The 1,787-nt window shown below is 61.5% G+C and overlaps 1 protein-coding gene across 1 annotated transcript in view; it reads left to right on the top strand.

Moving 5' to 3' along the window:
• Positions 1-1,395: 1,395 nt before the first annotated feature.
• The window catches only part of LOC106902766 (transcription factor p65-like), a 22,154-nt gene continuing 21,762 nt past the window's right edge, over positions 1,396-1,787 (top strand). The window contains exon 1 of the mRNA XM_014966554.1: positions 1,396-1,654. Within this exon, the coding sequence (XP_014822040.1) occupies positions 1,396-1,654 (259 nt within the window). The remainder of the gene's footprint in view (positions 1,655-1,787) is intronic.

Here is a 1,787-nt window from a genome sequence, read left to right on the forward strand (position 1 = left end):
AGTACCCCCCCAGTGTCCCCAGTGCCCCCCCAGACACCCTATAGCTGGTTACAGGTCTCTCCGTGTGGCCTCGCGTCACCCCGTGTCACCCCATGTCACCCTGTGTCACCCTGAATGACCCCGTGTCACCCTGTATGACCCCATGTCACCCTGTGTGGCCCCGTGTCACCTTATGTCACCCTGTGTCACCCCATGCCACCCTGTATCACCCTGTATCACCCTGTGTTACCCCATGTCACCCTGCGTGACCCCATGTCACCCCATGCCATCCTGTGTCACCCCATGTCACCCTATGTGGCCCTGTGCCACCCCATGTCATCCTGTATGATCCCTTGTCACCCCGTGTCACCCCATGTCACCTGTATGACCCTGTGTCACCCCGTGTCACCCCATGGCACCCTATGTGGCCCTGTGTCACCCTGTGTGACCCTGTGTCACCTCCTGTCACCCTGTATGACCCTGTGTCACCCCGTGCCACCCTATGTGGCTCTGTGTCACCCCATGTCACCCCACATCACCTGTATGACCCTGTGTCACCTCATGTCACCTCATGTCACCCCGTGTCACCCCATGTCACCTGTATGACCCTGTGTCACCTCATGTCACCTCCTGTCACCCCGTGTCACCCCATGTCACCTGTATGACCCTGTGTCACCTCATGTCACCCTGTGTCACCCCATGTCACCTGTATGACCCTGTGCCACCTCATGTCACCCTGTGTGGCCGTGTGTCACCTCATGTCACTCTGTGTCACCCCGTGTCACCTCCTGTCACCCCATGTCACCCTATGTGGCCCTGTGTCACCCCGTGTCACCTCCTGTCACCCTGTGCCACCCTGTGTCACCCCGTGTCACTCCATGCCACCCTGTGTCACCCCATGCCACCCTATGTGGCCCTGTGTCACCCCGTGTCACCCCATGTCACCCTGTATGACCCCACGTCACCTCCTGTCACCCTGTGTCACCCCGTGTCACCTGTATGACCCCATGTCACCCTATGTGGTTCTGTGTCACCCATGTCACCCCACATCACCTGTATGACCCTGTGTCACCTCATGTCACCTCATGTCACCCCGTGTCACCCCATGTCACCTGTATGACCCTGTGTCACCTCATGTCACCCTGTGTCACCCCATGTCACCTGTATGACCCTGTGCCACCTCATGTCACCCTGTGTGGCCGTGTGTCACCTCATGTCACTCTGTGTCACCCCGTGTCACCTCCTGTCACCCCATGTCACCCTATGTGGCCCTGTGTCACCCCGTGTCACCTCCTGTCACCCCATGTCACCCTATGTGGCCCTGTGTCACCCCGTGTCACCTCCTGTCACCCCGTGTCACCCCGTGTGTCACCCCATGCCACCCCTTGTCACCCCCATGTCACCCTGTGTCACCCCATGCCACCCTATGTGGCCCTGTATGACCCCGTGTCACCCCATGTCACCTGTATGACCCCGTGTCACCCCGTGTCACCCCATGTCACCCTGTATGACCCCGTGTCACCCCGTGTCACCTCCCGTGTCACCCCGTGTCCCCCGGTGTCCCCCCCAGGCGCCCCCAGCACGGCGGAGCTGCGGATCTGCCGGGTGAACCGGAACTCGGGGAGCTGCCGGGGGGGGGACGAGATCTTCCTGCTCTGTGACAAGGTCCAGAAAGGTCAGGACACCCCCCCCCCGGGCACCTGGGGGTCCCCCCAAACTCCTGGGTCCCCCCCAGACTCTTGGGTCCCCCCCAAACTCCTGGGTCCCCCAGCTTTTTGGGTCCCCCCGAACTCCTGGGTCCCCCCAAA

Source organism: Calidris pugnax, unplaced genomic scaffold (assembly GCF_001431845.1).
Source record: "Calidris pugnax isolate Ruff unplaced genomic scaffold, ASM143184v1 scaffold77, whole genome shotgun sequence".
Taxonomy (NCBI): Eukaryota; Metazoa; Chordata; class Aves; order Charadriiformes; family Scolopacidae; genus Calidris; species Calidris pugnax.